This window comes from Podarcis vaucheri, assembly GCF_965113315.1.
Source record: "Podarcis vaucheri genome assembly, chromosome: 16".
NCBI classification, from domain to species: domain Eukaryota; kingdom Metazoa; phylum Chordata; class Lepidosauria; order Squamata; family Lacertidae; genus Podarcis; species Podarcis vaucheri.
This window is the reverse complement of record NC_138754.1, coordinates 9,139,231-9,162,948: the sequence shown is the minus strand read 5'-3', so window position 1 is coordinate 9,162,948 and position 23,718 is coordinate 9,139,231. Positions and strand designations below refer to the sequence as shown.

The 23,718-nt window shown below is 46.4% G+C and overlaps 1 protein-coding gene across 2 annotated transcripts in view; it reads right to left on the bottom strand.

The window, feature by feature from the left end:
• TDRD10 (tudor domain containing 10) overlaps positions 1–22,889 on the bottom strand; it is a gene marked incomplete at its 5' end in the record, with an annotated part of 28,319 nt that extends 5,430 nt beyond the window's left edge. The window contains 10 exons of one of the 2 annotated variants that reach the window (XM_082202324.1): positions 302–447; positions 1,208–1,355; positions 2,809–2,887; positions 4,951–4,993; positions 7,636–7,786; positions 8,637–8,707; positions 11,560–11,621; positions 16,534–16,610; positions 17,353–17,381; positions 22,482–22,889. In XM_082202324.1, coding sequence (XP_082058450.1) covers positions 302–447; positions 1,208–1,355; positions 2,809–2,887; positions 4,951–4,993; positions 7,636–7,786; positions 8,637–8,707; positions 11,560–11,621; positions 16,534–16,610; positions 17,353–17,381; positions 22,482–22,889 — 1,214 coding nt within the window. Of the gene's footprint in view, positions 1–301; positions 448–1,207; positions 1,356–2,808; positions 2,888–4,950; positions 4,994–7,635; positions 7,787–8,636; positions 8,708–11,559; positions 11,622–16,533; positions 16,611–17,352; positions 17,382–18,503; positions 18,728–22,481 lie in introns of those variants that run through there. The other variant, XM_082202325.1, reaches the window with a different exon arrangement.
• Positions 22,890–23,718: the final 829 nt, after the last annotated feature.

Below are 23,718 nucleotides of genomic sequence, written 5' to 3'. Positions count from 1 at the left end.
GGATCCATGGTTCCCCTTCCTTCCCTCCTCCGTGGTTACAAAGCATGGATCCACATGGATCCTCAGGATTTTTGCATTGGGCTACTCCAAACTCACTGTCAGATCACATGTCTGTGGCCACAGCATGAACCACAAAAATCATATATCCACTATTTCGTTTAGAATATTTTTTTTTCTTGTTTTCCTCCTCTAAAAACTATGTGCGTGTTATGGTCGGGTGCGTGTTATAGAGCGAAAAATACGGTACATGATTTGTTCTCAACCCCAAATGCGCAACGTGTATTTGTTTCCATAATCTCACCTGTTCCAGGCATGGCCTTCATCCCCCACAATGCACTCCGCCAAGCAACGTGTCCCTTGTTTAACCTCTTGCTTTGTCAGAAAGGGTGCACAAGACTCACTTTCCGCCAAGGCCCCGAACAGCTTCCGCATAGCCTGATGGCATTCCTGCATTTTTAACAGCAAAAACAGTATATGGTGTATTTTTGCTCCTGTTGAACGTTCACATACACAAGCAAAAGTCCTCTAATATTTCATTTCATTTCTCTTTTAAGCGGCATACCGTCTTTCTGAATTACTATTACTTTCTGAAGATAAACGGCGTTCCATGCGCTGCTCTGGTTCACCAGAAGTGGCTTAGTCATGCTGGCCACATGACCCAGAAGCTGTACTCGGCCAATAAAGCGAGATGAGCGCCACAACCCTAATGGTCAGGGGTCCCTTTACCTTTTTATGACCGTAAAAGATTTGTATTGCATTGTGCTAAACTATAATCAAGAAAAATAACAGCAAATCACAATGCACAAAATATCACAAAACATACAAAGCCATGCAAAAGGATCAAACTGAGAAACAAGGACACACGACCCTCACATTTCCACTTGCAGACGCTCCATTTAAAGAAGAAACTTTTCAGTTCCTCTAGCCTCCTTCCTTTCACTACACAACGTATGCAGAGGCCATCAAAAGCAACTTTCTACCATTTGCCCTCTTTCCCGAACGAGGCCAGTGCCATTCAAAGTGCGTTAGAGGTCAATGAACCGCCGTCTGTTGCACTGAAGCACATTGTGCGCTTATGTTGCTTTCACCGCTAACAGGGGGCACTAAACTGCTTCGCTTCACCAGGCTGTATGGTGCCACAATCCTGGGAAGCGGTGGGCAAACAGGCAAGCGATTTAATCAAAATGAATTGGCGGTTTGCACCAACCTCTGTGAGATGGATGGCCCAGAAGAAGGGGGTCTGTGGAATGGTATCCAAAACCAGCAGCGCAGCTTTCCCGACGACTTTTGCTATGGAGAACAGCCACCCCACATCCTTAAAGCAGTCTGCTAACATCCGCAGCAAGAACAAAGTTCTGGAAGGAAAGTCACAACACCCATCAAAATATTCTTCTAGTACTCGGTTAAAAATACCGTATTTTTTGCTCTATAGGACGCACTTTTCGCCCTCCAAAAATGAAGGGGAAATGTGTGTGCGTCCTATGGAGCGAATGCAGGATCCTTGGCTTCCGCAATAGCAACGGAAGCCTCCGAAGCGCAGAGGGAGCGCTCCCTCCGTGCTCCAAAGGCTTCACGTTGCTTTCGCTGAAGCCTGGAGACCGAGAGGGGTCGGTGCACCCTGACCCCTCTCGCTCTGGAGGTTTCAGGGATAGCCGCCTGAAGCCTTTGGAGCACAGTGCGAGTTCCTGCTGCGCTCCGGAGGCTTCAGGTTCCTTTCGCTGAAGCCGGGAGAGCAAGAGCTGCCCTTCAGCCAAGCGGGAGGAGAAATGGAAGGGGCTCCGTTTCTCCTGCCGCTTCGCCGAAGGGGCACTGAACAGAGAGGGGGAGAATTTTTTTTCCTTGTACTTCCCCTCTAAAACAAGGTGCATCCTATGGTCGGGTGCATCCTATAGAGCGAAAAATACGGTACCTAGCAGGAGAACATAAATCGCAGAAGTCAAGAGATGATCAAGGAGTCAAAGAAGTGCCCAATGGGGTTACAACATTTTGGGCTTGTTTGTTCAGAGAAGAGGCAAATAAGAGTCGGGGGTGGAGGGGTGTATTATAAAGGTGTATAAATGACGAAAGTAGACAGAGAAGAGTTTCCCTTCCCTTCTCATAACTATGGAGCTTTCATATATCCAACAAAGTGAAGCATTTGAAGATTCAGGAGGGATAAAAAGGTAGGATTTATTCACACAGTGCATAGTGAAATAATGGAGGCAGTGATGGCCACTACTTTGGATGGCTTTAAAAGAAGACTGGACAAATTCATTATCAGTGGCTATTGTTCTCCTGCTACTGTCCAGTATTTTTCTGATTATCACTTGCTGGGAATCTAAAGCGATGAGAGTTGCTCTTGCACTCAGGAGTTGTTTGTGGGCTTCTGGCTGTAAGAACAGGATGTTGGACTACAGGAGGGTTTCCCAGACTTGGGTCCCTAGCTGTTTTTGGACTACAGTTCCCAGCATCTTTGACCACTAGTCCCTGCTAACTAGGGATGATGGGAGTTGTAGTCCAAAACAGCTGTAGACCGAAGTTTGGGAAACCCCTGGACTAGCGCCAACAGGGCTCTTCTTATGTCCGGCCTTCCAAATGTGCACTTCTCAATTTTTCCTCTGAATTTCACAATGTAGTTCTTCAGCCAATTGATGTATGCAAAAATGAATATGCCGAGGCAAAGCGTGCGTAGAAGTGCATATAATCGTGAAAACTACACGACTGGGAAAATCACTTTGCAAAAAAGATATGCATACGAGTAGAAATTTACACCCAAATGCGGATGACATTTCATGCCACGTCATGTTGTTGTAAGATATTCCTCCTCACCTCATTTCCATGGGAATGGCATAAAGGACCTTCAGCTTTGGAGGGTCCAAGGTCTGGGTGTTGGCTTTTGGGGAAAGATCTGCTGAGAACAAGAACAGGAAGTCAGGGGAAATTAAAGAAGAGGCAAGGTTTGAGAGTGGCAGTAGAAATGGAACTGGAACGAAGTCAACAGAGAGAGAGAGAGAGAGAGAGAAAGCAAGCCTGGTCTCAATATGCTTAGGGGGATTCCAAGGTGAAGAACACCACACTGCCCCATTAAAAAACCCAAAAATGGGTGGCCCACCCGGAACTCAGTCCACTGAGGACTGAGCATGCTCAGTAGCTGTGGAATATTGAGGGTCCGTGCAAAATTCTCCCCGTCTGTAGGGGCACACGGGAACCTGTGCAAGGGAGCTTGACAGACAGCCAATAAGGTGATGTACTGTATTTTTCACTCGATAAGACACACTTTCCCCCTCCTAAAAAGTAAGGGGAAATGTGTGTGCGTCTTATGGAGCGAATGCAGGCAGGAGGCTCTGCTCAGCGCTCCCTTTAAAGAGCTGCCTGAGGAGGGAGAAGGGATGCCCCCAAGAGCCTCACACACGCTCCGCAAGCACTTTAAAGGGAGCGCACCTCTTGGGGGAGCCTTCATCCCCCTGCCCAGGAGAAGCCAGATCCCTCTTGCTGTTCTGGCTTCTGGGATTCAGAATATTTTTCTTCTTCTTTTCCTCCTCCCAAAACTAGTTGCGTCTTATGGTCTGGTGCGTCTTATAGAGCAAAAAATACGGTAATCATGATGTCATGCGATTGAAAGGTGGGCAACCCCTCCCACCCGCCACATTTAGCCGAAGTCTGATCCTAATATAATAATACCGTATTTTTCCGTGTATAAGACTAGATTTTTTCCTAAATTTTTGAAGTTTAAAGTAAGGGGTCACCTTAATACAAGGTTAGGGCATAGTTCGTTTTCTTAATTTTGAGTTCCCAAAAATAGGGGGCGTCTTATACACGGGGGAGTCTTATACACGGGGAAATACGGTAATTATTATGAATTAAATTTATATACTGCCCTACATCTGTAGATCTCAAGGCAGTTCACAACACAACATTACAAAAGATGCAAGTGCACACACTTTTGTGTGTGGTGTGGTGTCTGAGCACAGCCCTTCATCTGATAAGGTGAGCTCCAATACATCGTTGTTGCTATTAAACAACAACAGTATGCCCTTCATGTTAAGGTCCCAGGGCGAGCTGCAACAATTCCAAACAGCTTACATTATCGCAAAAACGGTTTCAATTAAAATTAAAAACAGTTTTAAAAACAACTCAAAAGACACAGGAGTCTTAGTTACTTTTGTAAAGAAAAAAAATCAGTGGGTTTAACAAATAATAAATATTTAAATTTGTTGGTTTGGTTTTTTTTACATAAGACACCATTATCTTTGATTATTATTACTCCCCCCCCTTCACCCTAAGGTGCCAGGCATGAGTCACAACATTAAAGCACAGTGTTAAAAAGAGTTTAAAACAACTTAAAGGTAAAGGTAAAGGGACTCCTGACCGTTAGGTCCGGTCGCAGAGGACTCTGGGGTTGCGGCGCTCATCCGCTTTACTGGCCGAGGGAGCCGGCGTCCAGCTTCCGGGTCATATGGCCAGCATGACTAAGCCGCTTCTGGCGAACCAGAGCAGCGCATGGAAGCGCCCTTTACCTTCCTGCCAGAGTGGTACCTATTTATCTACTTGCACTTTGAGGTGCTTTCGAACTGCAAGGTTGGCAGGAGCAGGGACCGAGCAATGGGAGCTCACCCCGTCGCGGGGATTCGAATTGCCGACCTTCTGATCGGCAAGTCCTAGACTCTGTGGTTTAACCCACAGTGCCACCCGCTACAATCATCCAAAGGAGGTGGGTCCTAAAAACACACACACCAAGTGTCAAAAGCCAGGGTAAAAAAAGTGTGTCCAGGTAAGCGTGTGTTAGTTAAATAGGTGTTACGTTTACAATATCATTCTCATTTCATTTGGCCTGAAAATTTGATTTCTTCGCCCAGCGAGAAAATCACTGTCATTTTGCAGGGCAGGTGGGGGAGTGTGGAAAGCTGCCCTGAGCCCCCAGGATATAGCAGGGAGGAAATAAAGAGAAAAAACCCCACGGGTGCAACATACCACACTTGGGTCCGGTCTCTTCCCAGGGGATGGGTTCCAAATCCTGCAATGAAACGTGAGGTTTGGAGCCCCGTCATCCAGAAAAGGAAAAACACCTAACACCCATCGGGAAGCGCTTATAGCTCAGTGGGTGGAGTAGCAGGTCACGAGTTCAAATCCCGACATTTTTACATAGGGCTGGGAGAGAAGAACCCTGGCTGAAAACCAGGAGAGAGCTTCTGCCAGTCAGTGTAGACCAGGCTTCCTCAACCTTGGCACTCCAAGTGTTTTTTTGACCTACAACTCCCATGATCCCTAGCTAGCAGGACCAGTGGTCAGGGATGATGGGAATTGTAGTCTCGAAACATCTGGAGGGCTGAGGTTGAGGAAGCCCGGTGCAGACAATGCTAGTCATTCAGTCAGTCAGTCAGTCAGTCAGTTTTATTGCACATAGCCAAAGGCTGTTGCAATGTACAGAGAGTCATTCAACAATTAAAAAATATATACTGGATTGATACAAAAAAGACATTACCTACTCTAAATAGAGCTATAAAAGCACCTTAATATACAAATTAAGACAATAAACAATAAAATTTATAAGCTAAAATTATCACATGGCCACTAATATATTAACAAATGATGTTAATTAATACAGTGCGCAATTATATTCGGAGTTTGGTGATAAGGATAAAATATAGCTTGATGTAGGTAGGGTCAAGATGTGGGACAAGAAGCTACAGTTAGAACTGGATATGGAACAACTGATTGGTTCAAAATTGGGAAAGGAGTACGGCAAGGCTGTATATTGTCCCCCTGCTTATTTAACTTATATGCAGAATTCATCATGCGAAAGGCTGGGCTGGATGAATCCCAGGCCGGAATTAAGATCGCCGGAAGAAATATCAACAACCTCAGATATGCAGATGACACAACCTTGATGGAAGAAAGTGAGGAGGAATTAAAGAACCTTTTAATGAGGGTGAAAGAGGAGAGCACAAAATATGGTCTGAAGCTCAACATCAAAAAAACGAAGATCATGGCCACTGGTCCAATCACCTCCTGGCAAATAGAAGGGGAAGAAATGGAGGCAGTGAGAGATTTTACTTTCTTGGGCTCCATGATCACTGCAGATGGTGACAGCAGTCACGAAATTAAAAGACGCCTGCTTCTTGGGAGAAAAGCAGTGACAAACCTAGACAGCATCTTAAAAACCTTACCAACAAAGGTCCGTATAGTTAAAGCCATGGTTTTCCCAGTAGTGATGTATGGAAGTGAGAGCTGGACTATCAAGAAGGCTGATCGCCGAAGAATTGATGCTTTTGAATTATGGTGCTGGAGGAGACTCTTGAGAGTCCCATGGACTGCAAGAAGATCAAACCTATCCATTCTGAAGGAAATCAGCCCTGAGTGCTCACTGGAAGGACAGATCCTGAAGCTGAGGCTCCAATACTTTGGCCACCTCATGAGAAGAGAAGACTCCCTGGAAAAGACTCTGATGCTGGGAAAGATGGAGGGCCCAAGGAGAAGGGGACGACAGAGGACGAGATGGTTGGAGAGTGTTTTCGAAGCTACAAACATGAGTCTGACCAAACTGCGGGAGGCAGTGGAAGACAGGAGTGCCTGGCGTGCTCTGGTCCAGGGGGTCACGAAGAGTCGTACACGACTAAACGACTAAACAACAAAGATAGGGTCAAATAAATTCATCTCCTTTACAGTTGGTGGCTACCTTGGCTATATAATTTGCTCTAATTTTCCTAGCGGAAGTTGCAAAGAGTGCTACACACCAGGTCACATACTTATCTGTGTCTGCGAGGAGATATAAAACCATGTCAAAGGGGTTCTGGCCAGAGGACCTTGTCATTATAAAGTAAAGGGACCCCTGACCATTAGGTCCAGTCGTGGCCGACTCTGAGGTTGCGGCGCTCATCTCGCTTTATTGGCCGAGGGAGCCGGCGTACAGCTTCCGGGTCATGTGGCCAGCATGACTAAGCCGCTTCTGGCGAACCAGAGCAGTGCACGGAAACGCCGTTTACCTTCCCACCTGAGCAGTACCTATTTATTTACCTACACTTTGACGTGCTTTTGAACTGTCATTCTGGACGATGCTAAAAGAGAGGCAGGAATATTTACCGGCATCTCTGTGTCCCTGTTTGAGGGCTCGCGGGGCCTCCTGTCCTCCGCAACGGCCACTGTTATGCGTCGCCTGTGAATTAATTAACTACATGGAAATGAATTAATGTAATACATGGAAATGGCGGAAATGACTGGCAGAATCCGAGACCAGGGAGAAGAGTCGGTGGAAGAAGATTGGAGGAAATTTAAAACTTATTTACAGAAACATTGTAAAATTTTTGAATGTTGATGACGTTGAAATGAATTGAAGGGGTTCTAGCAATAAGGTAAAATGTAAGATGGGATTGATAATAGATAAACTAAATTGGATATGAATTTGCTGAACCAATTTTAAAAAAGGGATACAAAAAAGGGAGGCGTGAGGAAGTCAGGAAAATAAGTTAACTAAAGATGAGTTAAAAAAGAGGGAGTTTTGCTTTTTTCTTTATGTGTTTTTCTTTTTTCTTCTTTTTTGTGCTTAATGTTTGTATTTTTGTATTTTGACTTTGTATTTTTCTGTTTTTGTATTCTTTCTGAATTTTTTCACTGATAAAACTTAATAAAATATTAATTTTTTAAAAAATGAATATTTACCGGCATCTCCGTGTCCCTGTTTGTGGGCTCGCGGGGCCTCCTGTCCTCTGCAACGGCCACTGTTATGCGTCGCCCGTGAACCAGGCTCCCGTTCATCTGCTTGATGGCAAGCTTGACCATGTCAGCGGACGCCAGCTCCAGAAACCCAAAGCTGCGGAGAAGGAGAAGCGACGTCAGCTGTTGCGCCATGTTGGCATTTCAATTTCTCCAGAAAAAATAGGGCCGGGGAAGGAGAAACACTCAGCGTGGGCTAAGGACATGGGCTACATGCCCTTCCGGAACCACACGCCAGTGGTGGGCGGGGCCAGAGGCAAAAGTGGGCAGGGCCACCGAGTATATACAGTGGTACCTCTGGATGTAAACAGGATCCGTTCCAGAGCCCCGTTCGCATCCTGAAGTGAACGCAACGCGCATCTGGCGATTCACCGCTTCCGCGCATGCGCGTGATGTCATTTTGAGCATCTGCGCATGTGCAAAACCTGGAAGTAACGCGCTCCGGGTCGCCGCAGAGCACAACCTGAAAAGGCTTAACCTGAAGCGACTTCATCCCGAGGTATGACTGTATGGTTTACAAGTCCCGGCCAGACAAAAGCAAGCATAGATTGTATGAAGCAGGTGGTATGAGAGGCGTGGTCTAGGGAGAGCTGCGAGGGCCAGATCGGTCGGCCTCAGGGGCCACAGTCCTCCCACTCTTGGGGGAAAGTGGCAACAGCAACCTACTGCAGGCAGCAAGTCAAAGGAGGTGGAGCCAGATAAAAGGAGACAAAGACCCCCAAAGCAAGCAGGGCATAGTCTCTCCACGTTCTCTTCCTTCATCCTTCATCTGAGCATCACCACAGGTGGAGAGGATGCATTCAGCCCCCCAGGCTATCTGCCCATAATGGGAAGACCTCGCAAGGCCAAAGAGGATCACCCTCGCGGGAGGGCGGACGTTCCCCAATCCCTGAACGGAGGGTCATCAAAGGTTTCTTCCAATACCTCCCGTTTAGCGCAGGGTGTACCTGGTAAAAGTTGTCTTGTGCTTCTTGACGGTCTTCACGCCAAACTCCCGGAACACAAGCGCTAACTCTGTCTAAGGTAGAAACAAGAGGGGAAGATTCACCACGGGATTGACACCCCACTCCGAAAATCACCCCCAGGCTAAACCAAAAGAGATCCCTGCAGTTTAATTACAGCACACAAAGGGGTACATTTAGAGGCAAGTCCCTGAGTTTTAAATCTAAGGCCTCACCTGCAGGGTGAGTTTAAAGCAGTACTGAGCACTTTAAACAGTCATGGCTTCCTCCCAAGGAATCCTGGGAGGTGGAGTTTTTGTTTAAGGGGCTGAACGCTAGGTGACCGCCCACCCCCAGCTGCAATTCCCAGAATCCCTTGGGAAGAAGGACTGATCACTCGGCTACTCACAGAATCAGAGAGTTGGAAGGGACCCTGAGGATTATCTAGCCCAACCCCCTGAAATGCAGGAATATGCAGCTGCCCCTTACAGGGGTCGAACCTGCAACCTTGGCGTTATCAGCACCACACTCTAACCAACTGAGCTATCCAGTAATGCAACGTTAAGGATAATGATAAAAAATTCCTTAAATGGGGATGTTTACTTATGTTAAATTACTGTGTATTTTTAACATGGGTTTTTTCTCCCCTTTGGCAGTAGCCCTCGTGTGATTGGCTGAGTCACATGAGATGAGAGAGGCATTCCGTTCCGTTGTGACTGTTATTCCAGTAACTGTCATTTTTTTTTAAACTGCGTTCTGCTCCTCTCTGTGTGTATGTGAGGAGAATGGCTGCTCTGCTGAGGACAGTGTGTGTCCATGTGATCTGTCTGAAGTGAAACTGCAGCCTTTAAGGCCTTTCTCACGGGTAGGAAGAGCATTGCTCCCGGGGAAGGGGTTAATTCAGAGAAAGAGTCTTTATTCCTGCTATCCGGAGTAGCAGAAAGGCACCTGCGTGATTGATTCACAGCAAGCACACCTGAAAGCATTTTACAAAGAGTTTATATCTATTTTCCAGGTCCTCTCTTCCTCCCCTTTCCCAGGGATTCAGCCTCACGAGTTTTGCACACGTATGTTGGTAGAAATAATTTCCATTCATTATGCAGTATGGGCACCCAACCAAGTGGCCGTGATACATTGCTATGGACATCGGAGTGGACCAAGTGATATGGCTAGAAAACAGAAATGTTAATCGGGAGAAACCTGCACAGGAGCTCTTGATAAGGAACAAAGTGAATAAGCATCAGATTGTACAGTGGTGCCCCGCAAGACGAATGCCTCGCAAGACGGAAAACTCGCTAGACGAAAGAGTTTTCCGTTTTGGAGGTGCTTCGCAAAACGAATCTCCTATGGGCTTGCTTCGCAAGACGACAATGTCTTGCGAGTTCCTGCTGGTTTTTTTCCCTCCCCCCCCCTTTTTCTAAGCCGCTAAGCCGCTTATCAGCTGATCCGATCAGCAGAAAAGCCGCTAAAAGCCGCTAATAGCGCTAATCCTCTAATCCGTCAATGGTCTTGCTTCGCAAGACGAAAAAACCGCTAGACGAAGAGAAGCACAGAACGGATTCTTTTCGTCTTGCGAGGCACCACTGTAAATGTATTCTTCTCGGTTATATGTTTATGAAAGTAGAGTTCTTTTGAATATAAAGAGTCTGGACATTGTATAGTCTTTACAAAGAAGTTACCAATCACCTAGAAGAGTTATTTAGCTTCCGAGCTGTAAGCTACTGTGTTACTTTACACACCATCATCAATTTATATATACATACAACATGCAATGAAGGAATCTTTCTGGCCAACGTGGAACTTGAACCCACAACCCAGACATTAAGAGTCTCCTGCTTTACCAACTGAGCTATCCCAGGTGATAGCTCAGTTGTGTATAGTTCAGTGAAGGGAACAGGGGTCTCCTAACCACTCTCAGCACCCTTAACCAACAACATTTCCCAGGATTCTTTGGGGGAAGCTATGATCCTTTAATGTGGCACGGTAGTGCTTTAAGTACTGTATTTTTCGCTCTATAGGACGCACCCGACCATAGGACGCACCTAGTTTCAGAGGGGGAGAACAAGAAAAAAAAAATATCCCCCTCTCTGCTCAGCGCCCCTCTCAGCGAAGCGGCAGGAGAAACAGAGCCCCTTCCATTTCTCCTCCCGCTTCGCTGAAGGGGCGCTGCGCAGCTCTCCCTCTCTGCTGAAGCCAAGAGAGTCTTGCTCTCCTGGCTTCAGCAAAAGGAACCCGAAGCCTGCGGAGTGCAGCGGGAACTCGCGCTGCGCTCCGAAGGCTTCAGGTGGCTATCCCTGAAGCCTGGAGAGCTAGAGGGGTCGGTGCGCACCGACCCCTCTCACTGTCCAGGCTGCAGTGAAAGCAACGCGAAGCCTCCGGAGCGCATCCTCTGGGCTTTGGAGGCTTCGCGTTGCTATCGCTGAAGCCAAGGAGCCTGCATTCGCTCCATAGGATGCACACACATTTCCCCTTAATTTTTGGAGGGGAAAAGGTGCGTCCTATAGAGCGAAAAATACGGTACATAGTGCAGATGGACTGGGGTGAAGGCGGGCTAGAAGGGGTAAAGGCGGAGCCTTCTGAGCCAGATTATGCCCACAAAGCTGCGCCACATGACCGTGTCACATGACCACGCATGTCCTGGGTTGTAGACAGTGGCAACCCATGCGTAGGTCCCACCTTCTCACTGGACAGAGAACTGACATTTCCCTTGCCCAATATACATCCTTGTAAGAGAGACACATTTATGATGGGGGTGTTGGTTTAAAGAGGAGGGTTGTAGATGACAACTTAGGTGAAAACCAGAACATGGGAGTATCTAGACCATATCACAGACGCATTTTTCGCGGCTTAATATACATCACGAGACAAAGGCAGTCGGCAGAAGTGTCCGCAAGAAATATATTCCGAAACAGAAAGCACCAAGCCTCACCTCCTTGATATCCAATGGGAGATTGCCGACAAAAAGTTCAGATTCTTTTTTCTTGAAGGACCCTGGAAGGAGAAAACCAGAGGAATTTTTCAGAGATGCCTCCCACTCCCCACAAATAAGGGGTTTGGTTTGACACCCTAAGGCCCCATCTGCAGTACAGTGGTACCTCGGGTTACATACGCTTCAGGTTACATACGCTTCAGGCTACAGACTCCGCTAACCCAGAAATATTACCTCGGATTACGAACTTTGCTCCAGGATGAGAACAGAAATCATGCAGCGGCGGCGCAGCGGCATGAGGAGGCCCCATTAGCTAAAGTGGTGCTTCAGGTTAAGAACAGTTTCAGGTTAAGAACAGACCTCCAGAACCAATTAAGTTCTTAACCCGAGATACCCCAGTATACACATTTAAAGCAGTATCATACCGCTTTAAACAAACGCAGCTTCCCCCAAAGAATCCTGGGAAACTGCAATTTGTTCAGGGTGCTGAGAGTTGTTAGGGGCCCCCCCTATTCCCTCCCCTGAGCTACAATTCCCATAGTCCCCCGTTAAAAGGGATTGACTCATTAATCCACTCTGGGAATTGTAGCTGAGCCAGGGAAATTGGGGTCTCCTAACAACTTTCAGCATCTGTAATAAACTACAGCTCCCAGAATTCTTTGGGGGAAACCATGACCATTTAAGTGGTATTTAAAGTAAAGGGACCCCTGACCATTAGGTCCAGTCGCGGATGACTGGGGTTGCAGTGTTCATCTTGCTTTGTTGGCCGAGGGAGCCGGCGTACAGCTTCCGGGTCATGTGGCCAGCATGACTAAGCCGCTTCTGGCGAACCAGAGCAGCGCATGGAAACGCTGTTTACCTTCCCACCGGAGTGGTGCCTATTTATCTACTTGCACTTTGTGCTTTCGAACCGCTAAGTTGGCAAGAGCAGGGATCGAGCAACAGAAGCTCACCCCGTCGCGGGGATTCAAACCGCCAACCTTCTGATCGGCAAGCCCTAGGCTCTGTGGTTTAACCCACAGCGCCACCCGTGGCTCTGGTCAGTCACTGTCAGAAGGATGTAGGACTAGATTTGGCCTAATCCCCTGTGAGGAGTAAATGTCAGTTCCCAGGATTCTCTGGGGCAAAGCCATGCGCTCCCAATGTGCATTATGCTGTGAATGTGGCCTAAACTGGCACTTCCTCTGATGGGCTCTGGCTCCACCAATCGCCAGCTTTCGCTCCACCCACGCTTGGGCTCCTTGCCTTGCGCCCCACCATCCTCCCCTAGGATGTGGGGGGAAGAACTTGGATGTTGTGCAGCTGAGCACACTAACGCCCTCGCCCAGTAAAAATGGCTCCGGCAAAAGCACGAAACCTCCAGCCGGCTTGCCTGCCACTTGTCGGCTGCTTTCCAACCTGCCTGCCCCAAACGAACAAAGATAATTCAGAGACAGGACACAGCTATAAATAACCAGACAATGGCTTTCTGACTTCTGACCCCAACGAGGGGAGAAATGTTTGGCCGTCAAGGATTATGCCCTGTTCAGAAGCCTGCAGGCACATTGTGTGGAAAGAAAACCCAGCCGAGAGGGCTGGGAGGAGAAAGGAGCACCGGGGTTCCCGTTTTCCTGAAATGGGTGCCAAAGAAACACACAACACACACACACAATCCTTAAAAACAGCCCAAGATTTTGCAGCCAGATTGGTTTGGGGCAGGGAACAGGGCATAAATCTCTGCAGGGAAACCAAAATGTTTTTTTCTTTTCTAAACTTTATTCCAAAACCGAAAAAGAATTACAAACATCTAATTCAAAATCCATATTCATTTTGTAACATAAGCCTATTACACAGTTGACTAAATTAAAATGTACCTAATTGCTATAGACTTCCCTTTACTGTATATATAAATGCAATGTGATTAGAAATATTATATTAGATTTTTTTATAAATTCCCCTATACCCCCCCACTCCCCCTTTTTTTTACTTCTTCCATCTTGTTGTGTTGTTATAGTTTAATAATTATTCCATTTATTCTTTTATTATTTCCTTGCTTACCCCTGGACGTTTTACACATTATCTATTAATATTCCAGTTCCGGAACCATATTTTTTCGAAATGTTTTTTTCTTATGTGCCTTTATTTCAGGGGTGCACAACTCTCTCCAGCCTGAGGGTGTGATAGGAATTTTGAGGTCTTCGATATCTGGTAATGTTCATAACCGCACGTCCATAGATCAGCACAGGAAGACCGACCTGAAGCCATTTTGATTCCTAAACTGAGCAAATGTTTTCTCTGCAAGGTCAAAGTGGAAAAGCCTCCCCGCTGTCTTTTCCTTCACAAATCCTGTCTTAAGGGTATGTCTGTGTTTGAATAGGGTGTGAGCCTGTGACCTGGCCCAGGAACTAAGTATTTATCACTACAAAAGAATGGCCGGGCTCCCCAGGCAATCCAATCAAGTAACCTGCCATTCAAATTTCTGTTTAGACAGCCTTTTCTGTGATGTAGGTATGATGTATCTGAGGGGTGGTCTTGACCTACAGGGTGGCAATTTCAAAAGTCTTTACAGTGGTGCCCCGCAAGACGAATGCCTCGCAAGACGGAAAACTCGCTAGACGAAAGAGTTTTCCGTTTTGGAGGTGCTTCGCAAAACGAATCTCCTATGGGCTTGCTTCGCAAGACGACAATGTCTTGCGAGTTCCTGCTGGTTTTTTTCCCCTCCCCCCCTTTTTCTAAGCCGCTAAGCCACTTATCAGCTGATCCGGCAGATAAGCCGCTAAAAGCCTCTAATAGCGCTAATCCGCTAATCCGTCAATGGGCTTGCTTCGCAAGACGAAAAAAACCGCTAGACGAAGAGAATCACAGAACGGATTCTTTTTGTCTTGCGAGGCACCACTGTATAAGGCCTTGCATGCCATTTTTCGTTGTCCCTCCTCCTTTCCTGCTTGTGGGGGGAGCACCCTGTTGCAACAGATTAATAAAGATCAAGCTTACTAGCTGCTTTGCTTCTCAATATTCTCTGGCTGGCCTCTGTTATTCTCTCCTACCAATAGGGAACCTATGTAAGGACTCTATATGGGCTCTTGGATACCCCATAAGGGAAAAGGGCATATTTTTGTTTACAACAAGGGCCACATTCTGTTCTGGGTAATCTCTCATGGGCTACATGTCAGTCCGTATGGTAGGCTACTTTCCACACAAACAAAGCCCCCTCTATCCTCCATCCAGGCAAATCAGGAAGCATTATCAAAATTTGGTAAGGCAGGCAGAAAGTCTTAAGGAGGGTGCAAACAGGGAAGTGTGGGGCACGGCCTGGAGGGAGTCCCGAGGGCCAGACAGAGAAGTTCAATATATTGGGCAATGCATACAAATCTCTCTTCATTATGCTAATAGCTCCACATTCTCTCTCTTCTGAATCAATTTTATTAAAGGTTTTCAACCAAATATGCCATAAAATTCAAACTAGACAAAAGGGAATAATAATAATAATAATAATAATAATAATAATAATAATAATTATATATCTAACAGAAAAATCCTAAAGTAAACTACATTAATGATCCTCATAAAACACAAAATTATAAATACATCTATGTGGCCCTTAGTCACCATTTTACCTTAATCTTCACACATACAGAGAAGTTGAATCTTCCCACTTCCCATCTGGGAGAGCTTCTCCCACCCTGAGAAAAGCCGCTCTGATCTGCCTCTCATACAGACCCTTTCCTGTTCCCATTCTCCATTATTTCCCTATTAATTTCAAACGCTGGCCCATTTGCACTTGCCCCTTCTTTTTAAACACAGTTGCTTTTTAAATACAGTTGCTTTTCGAACAGCCTAGTTCTCGAATGTTTTGGCTCACAAATGATCCAAACCCGGATGTGAGTGTTCCAGTTTTCGAACGTTCTTTTGGAAGCCGAACATCCAACGCGGCTTCCGATTGGCTGCAGGAGCTTCCTGCAGCCAATCAGAAGCCGAGCTTTGGTTTTCAAATGCTTTGGAAGTCGAACGGCCTTCCGGAATGGATCCCGTTCGACTTGAAAGGTACGACTGTACATTAATTAATTAATTATTATTATATTATTATTATTATACACACACACACACACACGGGGAGGTTTGTTCTTTTAATTTATTTGTTTTAAGTGGAGGGGAGGGAGAAATCTCTTTATTGACCTCCCACCTAAGGGGATTGAATCCGGGAGCTAAGAAAGCAAAGCAGAAAAGCTCAGGGAGGACTTATCTATGTTCAGAAGCCGGTGGAAGTCAGGGAGAGGGGACGGAATGGAGCATCCTGGCAGAGGGCATGGCTGGCAGGAATCAACCTTAAAAGGAACGCTAAACATTGCACCATTTTCTGGTCAGTGCAGTACAGTGTTTAGAATGTCGGATTAGGACTTTGGAGAGACCAGGACTCAAATCCGCACTCAGACATGGAGTTCATTAGGGGGGCCTCAGGCCAGTCACTCACTTTCAGCCTAACCTACCACAGGGTTGTTGTGAGGGTCACATGGGGAGGAGAACTCTGTATGCCACCCTGAGCTCCTTGGAGGAGAGCTGGGCTATAAAGGTAAAGGGACCCCTGACCATTAGGTCCAGGAGTTGCGGCGCTCATCTTGCTTTATTGGCCGAGGGAGCCGGCATACAGCTTCCGGGTCATGTGGCCAGCAGGACTAAGCCGCTTCTGGCAAACCAGAGCAGTGCACGGAAATGCCATTTACCTTCCTGCCAGAGCGGTACCTATTTATCTACTTGCACTGGTGTGCTTTCGAACTGCTAGGTTGGCAGGAGCTGGGACCGAGCAATGGGAGCTCACCCCGTTGCTGGGATTTGAACCGCCGACCTTCTGACCGGCAAGTCCTAGGCTCTGTGGTTTAACCCACAGCGCCACCCAAAGGCAGTAAATCCTCCACACTGCAACACTGTGTTGCAGGTGCCATTTGTTTATTACTCCCGAGCCCAAACATTTTCAAAAAATGAGCAGCGCAAACTTACCAGGATGCCGTGGTGGAGCTGCTTTGACGTGCTTCTTCAGAGTTTTGCCATTATTCCTCTCGTTGCCAGGGTTTGACCTGAAAAGCAAGTTCAGAGAAACCTTAGATGTCATGTGTGTTGGATAGAAGAAATATTTCCGAAGGGGAAAGAAATAGGGTAACACACATTCATCGCAGCAAAATTTGGCCTGTCTCGCACATCAACCTGAGTCATGGTTTATTAAATCTCGACTCAGTATTATATATTTCAACTCTGCCCCAGCAGCTTCACTGTGGTTTGTTTAATCAACTGAAACCATAGTTTGTTGCTGGCTTACAAACTTTGGTCCAACTAAGGCAGCTGGAGGGTCAAAGGTTCCTCAGCCCTGATACAATCACACAGAGAGATGGAAAACTCCGCAGAAATAAAATTGCACTCTCAACCACCATAAAAGGCAGAAATTTAACATCTCAGTAATAGGGCTGGGCAATATCTGGTTTTCCACATCGCAATATATCACCGGCTAAACGTTGTGATGTATTGATATATCACCGTCTGAAAATAAGGATGGAACTATGCCTAGGATGATGTTAAAAGGGCTGGGATTCTTTATAAAAACTTCACTTGACACTTCATAGGCAAAAGGCGAGCTTCTCTGGGGAAGATCGTTCTACCATCTGGGAGCCACCACTAAAAAGGCCATGACAGCCAACCTCCTTATTTCAGGCTGAAGAACAAAATCCACATTTATTTGTAATCGCACTAGCTCACATTCAGCCATTGCTTGGATATCTAAGGCCTTCTCTGAGCCACATCTTATCTTCTACTCCAAATACTCACATCTTCAAAGGGTCCATGGAGACATCAACCTGAAAAGGAGACCAGAAGTAATTATTATCAATTTAAACAACAGCAACCACCAGGAAGAAATAAAGTTACTGGAATGGCCTTTCATCATTTTCCCCTCCAAGAGCAAATGTGAGTGGAGCAGTGCCAATCATTTTGGGAGCAAAATGGAGCCGCCACCCAAAAAACAAGATAGCATTTTCTAAATACTATGGGGTAAGGGCTCATTAGGTAAAAATATTTAACCTTGTGGTGGTTAATAACAATCATTATGTCACAATAAAGTTTGAAAATTTTTAAAGGAAAAAAAAACCCAATATTTAGCTTCGCAAGTATTAAGAAAGAAAACCCACAAAACTGCCTGACAACAACCTATTAGGTTGTGAAAGAAATGGGAGGACTGTGTGGTCCTCCAGATGTTGATTAACTACAATTCCCATCTGCCCCAGGAAGCATGGCCTGTGTGCAAATTGTAATAATAATCAAAATAATCATAATATCCTTTTGAGTAAAAAAAGCTCTGGTTTGGGATCATGGTACGCATGTTTTACAAGCCCAGCATCTGGGCACAACCTTAGCTCAGATGCTTGTTTATGATCAGCTAATTAGAATAGCAGAATAACAGAATTGTCGTTGGAAGGGACCCCCAAGAGTCATCTAGTTTAACCCCCTGCAAAACAGGAATCTGTTGCTCAAAACTGCATTTTTACTTTGTAGTGTTGCAACTCCCTCTGAGGCCAAAGCAACACCTCTAATGGGTCGCAGGTTCTCCACCCTAAGCAATAGAGAGAGGGGGAAAGGGAGGGAGGAATAGGGTGGGGGGAGGGACTGGAGAAAGAGCAGGAAGCAAGAAGGAAGACTCCCCATGACCGCCCCCCTTCCAAGGCGAATTAAAAATAGAGATATCTAGCCATTTCAGGAGAAGAGGAACCCGCAGCGTCAAGGGCCAAGGCAACCTCCCCACACTTTCTCTGGGGCCATACCTGAGCGCGCAGCAACGCTGGCAGGGCGGCGTGCGGACGCAGCTGCCGTGCGCGCTTCGAATCCGGAATCAATCCGCATTCCTCCGTCCCGCAGGACTTTTATTGGAAAGGGAGAGTTGCAAAACCCGGATACCAGGGTGCCGTTTCTGTTAGCGCTCTTACCAGCAGGTCCCCCAGTCCTTGCTGGCTAAAACGCACCTGCAGCCCTCGCGCCATGCAATGCGCCACCACGCCGCTCCTTTTATTCAATTTAAATAGTGGCGCCACAGATCTTGCAGCTGTAATGGATTGCGGTGCGCCGGTTTTTATTTTACAGAGGCGGGAATGTTTCTCCGCGCCGGAGTTTCTCGTGCAGGAAGAGCTACTAGGCGGTGGGGTTTTGTTATTTTTTGCAAACGAGAGACGTGCTTGCAAAAAGGAAAAGGAAGAAGCCCCTCCCCGCTCGCCAGGGCAGTTTTCGATTTCTTTCGCGCGAGGGACGCGTGGCTTTTAAAAACTCTTAAATGGAGGTTTTTGCAAACGCGCCGTGGATAATTTCGCGAGGCAGATCTGGGATCGCTAAGCCGGGAAAGCATGAGACGCTTAAATCTCATGGGTTGGAGCCCCATGTTGGGTAAAAGATTCCTGTTTCGCAGGGGGTTGGACTGGATGACCCTCGGGGGTCCCTTTCAACTCTGCAATTCTGCGATTCTAATTAGCCGATCAAAGCAAAGCAAACGAGCGAAGGCTGTGCACAAATGGCTTGGCTTGCAAAACATGCAGAGCGCAATTCCAGAGCAAACCTTTTTTACTCAAAGGCGGTGTCGGATTTACGCACAAGCTAAACAAGCTATAGTTTACAATGGTGTCCAAACTTTTTTCAAAGAGTGCCAAACCTGATGAAGTGAAGGGCTGTGGGGGCCGGCCAACCAAAGTTTTTGACCTTTTTTAGGATTGAAGTTGTTGAGGGCTTTTTTCGGATTTTACCCCAGTAAATAAACTGCCAAAGGGGCCAGATCCAGATTAGGCCCCCCCAAAAAACGGACTTTGGACATGCCTGGCTTAGGGCCCCGCTCTCTTGGGAGCCCCCCAAAATTTAAAGGGGGGAAAACTGGATGTACATTTCCAAAATATAAGATAAAAAACAAAGTAAAACTTACTTACAGCAACAGTGTTTTGTGTTGTGTAGATACTTATTAGGTCCATAAATCGCCATATAGCATATATGCAACACAAAAAACAGTGACAATTTGTTGTTGACCAAGGACAGCTGGACATATAAAGGGCCTCATTACCTTCAGTAGCTTAGGGCCTCATCAAACCTAAACCCAGCCCTGCTCAAAGGATAATAATAATAATAATAATTTCTATACCTCAATCAAGGGTCACAGGGCACTTTACAATAAAAAACACAAAAATACATCCCATAGTAACAAATGAAAACAATAATCCTCACACACATAGTTTAAAAGGCCATAGATTGTTTATGCAGCCCAAGGTCTGGGTGAAGAGGAAAGTTTTTGCCTGGTGCCTAAAGACATGTAATGAAGGTGCCAAGTGAACCCCATTGGAGACAACATTCCACATATAGGGAGCCACTGCAGAAAAAGTCCTGTTCTCATGTTACCACCCTCTGGACCTCTCACAGAGGAGGGCCTCAGATGATGGTTGCATGTCCCAGGTCGGTGCATGCTTTTACTCGGGAGTAAGCCCCATGCGTGGCAGTGGGATTTGCTCCTGAGATCATCGCTGTGCCAAAACCCAATTGAGCTTCCCAAATAAACCCATGCATAGGATCGTGGCTTTCCAAGACAGGATCCAGAATTCAGCAGCACGGTGGAATTTATAACAAGAAAACATGTGTCAGATTTCACCCATGCAGACCCACCCTGTCCCTCTCGTTTACTCGCGAGCAAGTTCTGTATAAAGTGCATTCAATGTGCATTTAATGAGCATGAGTTCCCACAAAAAATCCTAACAGCTACCATTCCCAGCACCCTTAACAAACTACAGTTCCCAGGATTCTGTGGGGGCGAGTCATGTCCTTTAAATGTGCATCAGGTGTGCTTTAAATGTATGGAGCGGATGGCAACATTTTGTTTTTAAATTGCATTTTTGGAGTCCCCAGTCTGGGCTCATTTGCAAAAGTTCCCTCCTTCTTATCTTTCTGCATTACAGTCTGTGGCGGCGGCCAGGAAGAGTGAATATGTACAATGCTTTGAATAAATATGCATATTTTAAAACACGAAGCGCTTAGGAAAGAAATTAATATGCTGGTTCCTTTACTATGGTGATTATCAATGGCTAGAGATGGATGCATTTTTACAGAGATTAACAGGCTGGTATAGACAGGGACTTAAAAAGAAAACAATATTTATAGCTTGCTCTTCATTGAATCCTTTCAATCTCAGAGCAGGGAACAAAGTATTAAAAAAATTGGGGTGGGGGTGGGAATGGCAATATGCAAAACTTTTGATAGCATGTAAGACGGATCCAATAAAAGACAAAAATGCCCGTGCTGTCGTAAGGTAAACAAGCAAAACTACAGTTTCAAAAATGAAAATTTCCAGTTTAAGCAAATATGTAAGTAACAACAAACAAACACAATATATTGGGAGCCATTTGTGGTGTAGTGGTTCAAGTGGGTTGGACTAAGAACCGGGAGATGGATGGACAGACAGATCTGTATGTTGATGGGTGGACACATGTACAAATCTGTCCCGTCGTCCGTCCCCCCGCATACATTGGAGCAGCTGGGGCAACCCAGTCAGATGAGTGGGCTACGAATCGAATAATAAAATGGTTATTATTATATGGATATGGAAGACAGGAGTGCCTGGCGTGCTCTGGTCCATGGGGTCAGGAAGAGTCGGACACGACTAAACGACTAAACAACATATGGATAAACAGATACATGCATCTGAATGGATGGAAATGGAAGACTGGAGAGGTAGATTTGTATGCGGGTGGATGGGCAGGTACGAATCTGTCTATGGATGGATGGATGAATTGGTATTGTACCTCGATCAATGGGCATGGACGGACAGTTAGACCAATTTCGACAAGGACGGCTAGAGGCAGACCTGGACATGGGATGTGCGGACACAGACATGGATGGATGGAGAGACAAACAGAAACATATACGGATGACCGATAGATATGGACATGGGGGGACATGGATGGATAGACAGACTTGTATAAGCATGACTGGACCAGGTGAATAGACAGAAAGTCAAACAGGTGGTTGATGAAGAGGCAGACATGTTGCATTTAGACAGACGAAAGGAAGAAAGTGTAGATATATATGAGCGTGATGAAATATGTATGTGGATGGATGGAATATATCTGTATGGAAGAACACATGAATATTTGTACATGAAGTGATGGATGAGAATATTCATGGGTGGATGAACCGAAAGAACCTGTCTCCCGTGTTACAACTACTTAGAGTAAACCCCTTGGAACTGATGGGCATTCTCTTGAGAATTATAGGATTAGAACTACCCAAACAGTATAGTTGTTTGTTTTTTTATGCATGCTACTACAGCCGCAAGAATGTGATTTGCCCAAAAGTGGAAAGATGAAGAGGTCTCGACGAAAGATTGGATACAGAAATTAATGGAGTATGCAGAAATGGCGACACTTACTGGAAGAATAACAAATAAAGATAACAAACAAACTCTTTAGAAAGGAATGGAAGTGGTTTATTGTGTATTTACAAGCAAGTTGTAAACAGATTAAGACATTGGCAGGATTATGGTGAAAACCTGCAGACAGACAGATAGAGAGATAGATATATGACATATATCAGAACAGAAGAATAAAAGAATAAGTTAAGATAATAAGGAGCATGCATGAAAAGATGGGGGGGATGTAAGGAACCGCAGGAGGAGGGGGGAAGGGAGTCGAAATCGAAAATGTTAAAATCTGGCAAAATAATATAAATGCATATAAATGAAAATAATAAGAAAAGAAACTGATGGGCATGACTAACTCGATCCATTAATTTCAAGGGGTTTACTTTGAGTTGGAGACAATCTATAGAAAAGGAGGAAGAAAGGGGAGGATGGAGAAGTAATGTTTATAATTCACCACGCAACCTTTTTTTGTAAAGTGCATGTTTACTAAATAATAACAATAATATCCTGTCGCTCCTTAAACCTTTAAGAAAAGCTGGCGCACAAGCCCCGTGGAAACGCGCGAGTTGCGCGCCCGGGCTCCGCTCCTCGCCTCTCTCATCCGCGCCCAGAGGCCGGACCCCTCGCGGCTCGCCAGGCCGCCCCCTCCGGATCTGGGCGGGGAGGCTTCTTGCCAGAGCCAGCCGCCCTCTCGCCTTCCCTGTCCGGCAGCAGCAGCAGCGGGAGAGGCGCCTTGGGACGGCGTGGAAAAGCAGCGGCCGGGGGTCCCGTCGAGCAAAAGCAGGTAAAAGCAAAACCAAACAGCGGAGCCCGAGGGCGCCATGGGGCGACCCCACCCCAGGGCTGGGTGAAGGAGAGGGAGGGGTGATCCTTTGCCGCCCCCTATCCCGCCGTGTAAAGAGATCCCCCTCTTAGAAAGACCCCTTTCCATGCCCCTAATAGTGGCAGCCTTGAGAGGCACCCGCCTCTTGTTTTCTAGCCCACCCCCAGGACCAAGAAACCCCAGTTCTGCCTGCCAGCTGGATCTCCCACAAATGATTTTTCTCCCCTGCCTCTTATTAGGAAAAGTCTATGTCTTTCTTCCTTTCCAAAAATGAAAATTTAAGACCCCTTCTGTCTGCTGCAAAGCGTTTAGGAGATATAACTTGTTTGATCTCACCCCCCCCCCGAAAAAAAGTGGGGCAGCAATAGTTGCCCTTCCTTCCAAAGCCCCCTCCTGGTTACAATTTAAAATTCTTACAACTCCGACTCCCAGCTCACCTCCTTGTTGGCAGAGAGAGAGAAAGTTGTCTACCCACTTTTGGGGGGGCTACAGAGCTGGGCAAACGAGGCATTAAAAGTGGGGTCCAGGGGTCCTCTACCTCCATGCGCTCACCCAGTTGCTCATATTGTTGGATGAGTTTTATATTTCCGTAGGTGTAACTGTTTTATCGATCCGCCCAAAGTGATGCTTCCCTCTCCGCTGGCCAGTTCTGCTTCCTTTTAAACTCCTTTACTACTCAGTTGGAAGTGGTGGCTTTTAATTCCTTGGGAGAAAGAGGAATTGGGCGGGAGAAGGTGACCAAGGTATTGGCCCTAATCTTGGCCAGCTCCTCACCTCCTTTGCCCAGGGAATGCCTTTCCTATCCTTTGGGCGCTGGGCCTCCGCTCGCCTCTGGCTGCCCTTCTCCGAGTTACGTGGCTGGGTTGTCAGGGGGCGCGTGGCCAGTTTGAGGCCTCCATCTCAGGCTCCCGAGATAGCCTGTGCCAGACTCGGCACA